Here is a 2,414-nt window from a genome sequence, read left to right as displayed (position 1 = left end):
CTGGGCACTTTGATTCCTGTGAGGACAGGGCAGGGCCTGTCCTCTCTGGACCCGGATCAGCTCCCTACACGTGTCCCTCAGTGTGGTTCCAACTACTACTTCCTTCCCAGTCTTACCCAGGGGAAGCCAATGTGCCAGGCTGGCCTCTCCCAGTAAAGGTTCCAGACCCTGTGGGTGAACCTGGGAAAAAGGCAAGGGAGGGGGACTCATTTGCATGAGCAGCCCCTCCTCCATGCAGCCAGCTGGGAGGAGATAAGAGAGGCCTGGGCAGCCCAGCCCCAGTTGTGTGGACTGAGGAGCAGCCTGCTCACCATGGCCTGGGCCCCCGTGCTCCTCGTGCTGCTCTGTCACTGCACAGGTAGGGATGGGCCCCAGAGACCCACAGCACCTGCACCCTGACCTTCTGTTCACTCCACGTGTCTGTGTGTCTGCAGGTTCCCTCTCCCAGTCTGTGCTGACTCAGCCACCCTCTGTGTCTGCATCTCCTGGAGCCACAGCCAGACTCACCTGCACCCTCAGCAGAGACCTCAGTATTCCTAAAAACATGTACTGGTACCAGCAGAAGCCAGGGAGTGCTCCCCGGTTTTTCCTGTACTACTACTCAGACTCGGACAAGCAGCTGGGACCTGGGGTTCCCAGTCGAGTCTCTGGATCTAAAGACACCTCGGCCAATGCTGCACATTTGGTCATCTCTGGGCTGCAGCCTGAGGACGAGGCTGACTATTACTGTGCTACATGGGGCAGCAGTAGTACTTGCACGGTGCTCCAGAGTCATGGGGAAGTGAGACTAAAACCCTCGCTGTGCTCTCTCTGCCTGTGGCTGTCACCCTGGATCTGCCTGAGACCAAGTCAGACTCAGGTGGCACTTGTCACTTTTCAGTGGGAAACTCTTTTCCTAAGACCCATGGCTGCACAACTATTTTCCTATTGTCTGCAGTTAAAAATTTTCTTTCTCTGTTGTTAATATCTTCTCAGCCTGCTTATGTCTGCACAGGCCTAAATCAGGTCTCAGGACTGTGTAACCCCCAGGGGCATGATAGACAAGGAAGGAGGGGGTTGAACCCTCCTCTGCCCACCAGGGTCTAGGCCTGGATCAGAGGCCCGGGTGGGCTGAGGGCTTCTGTCGGGTCAGTGGGTCCAGCGCAACCTAGGCTCACCTCCCAGGAAACTGCTGCAAGAGTGAGTTTAATTCCGTCTCCTGTGCTCATTGTGTACTATTTGTAGGATCTGTTCTCTCCTCCTGGGGCTCAGGGGAAGCAGGTTTCTCTAGTTCCAGACATGCAAAGCCAACAGAATCTCCTCTACATTGAAATATGATTGTGTGTGACCTCTCCATGTGCACCTGGATGTCAGCAAAAAGCTCCCTCATGCCCTGGCCAGGTGGATCAATTGGTTGGAGCATCATCCTATGCAGAAGAAAGCTTGCATGTATGATTCCTGGTCAGGGCACATACTAGGTTGCAGGTTTGGTTGTACGGGAGACAACATATCAAATGTTTCTTCTTCCCATCAATGTCTTTCTCTTTCTCTCTCTCTCTCACCCCTCTTCCTCTGTATCTCAAATCAATAAACATGCTCAGGTGAGGATTTTAAAAAGGGGGCTCTTCCATCAGTAAGGCAAGATCTGTAATCTCTGCCTTTCTCTTCATCCCACCGTGAATAGGGTCATGCCCAGGTGTCTGTGAGGCTGGAGACATGCAGAGTTTGGGGACAATCAGTTGGATAAGATGCATCTGATAAAACATTTGAATGAGGACTAGAGATGTGTGGGGGATTTATGTCACACGGTAGTGGGTCAGGAAACCAACTCTTCCTATCTGGGACAATCTTTCCCTGGCCTGGTGTCTGTCCATTTTCACCCTTCTCTCTGCACAGGTGAGCTGCTGAGGGGATCCTGGACATGGGCCCTCAGGAGCACATCCCTCTTCCTCTTTCCCGTCCCCTAGGACAGGTCTGGCTATTTGTGTGGCTTCAAATGCTACCTGTGTGAAACAACTCTCTGTAGTGGCTCAAATGTCCCTCACAGTGTGGCCTGACCAGAACCCCCTGGGAATGCCATCTGGGCCTCCCCCAGGGCTCTCACTCTCTAGAGTCTCCAGGTGCCATGGACACAGATTTGAGTCCCCGCCCTGTGTCTCCCTGAGCTGCTGCTGACTCTCCTCCATCACGTGTACCTGCACCACCTCTCACCCACATCATTTATTACTGAGAGAGCCTCTCTGGGGGTGGGGGTGCAGTGCTTCTCCAGGAGCGGGACCCCACATCCATCCAGCTGCCCCTGGCTGTGACCACATCTGCTACTCACGAGGCTCAGGAGACTGGAGAAGGGCTATGGAAATGCCACGCCCACTGTAGTAAATGTACCCAATAAAGCCTGATGTGGGGGACACCACAGGATATTGGGGAGTTTGCAT

General features: G+C 53.7%; 1 gene segment (V, D, J or C); it reads left to right on the top strand.

Moving 5' to 3' along the window:
* The first annotated feature begins 271 nt into the window (after positions 1-271).
* LOC123810988 lies at positions 272-1,531 on the top strand. The segment is given in 2 exon segments: positions 272-358; positions 435-1,531. Coding segments are annotated over 2 exon segments (576 nt in total).
* The last annotated feature ends 883 nt before the right edge of the window (positions 1,532-2,414 follow it).

Source organism: Phyllostomus hastatus, unplaced genomic scaffold (genome assembly GCF_019186645.2).
Source record: "Phyllostomus hastatus isolate PE091 unplaced genomic scaffold, TTU_PhHast_1.1 phas_scaffold_760, whole genome shotgun sequence".
Classification (NCBI taxonomy): Eukaryota; Metazoa; Chordata; class Mammalia; order Chiroptera; family Phyllostomidae; genus Phyllostomus; species Phyllostomus hastatus.
This window is presented reverse-complemented; position numbering and strand designations above follow the sequence as displayed.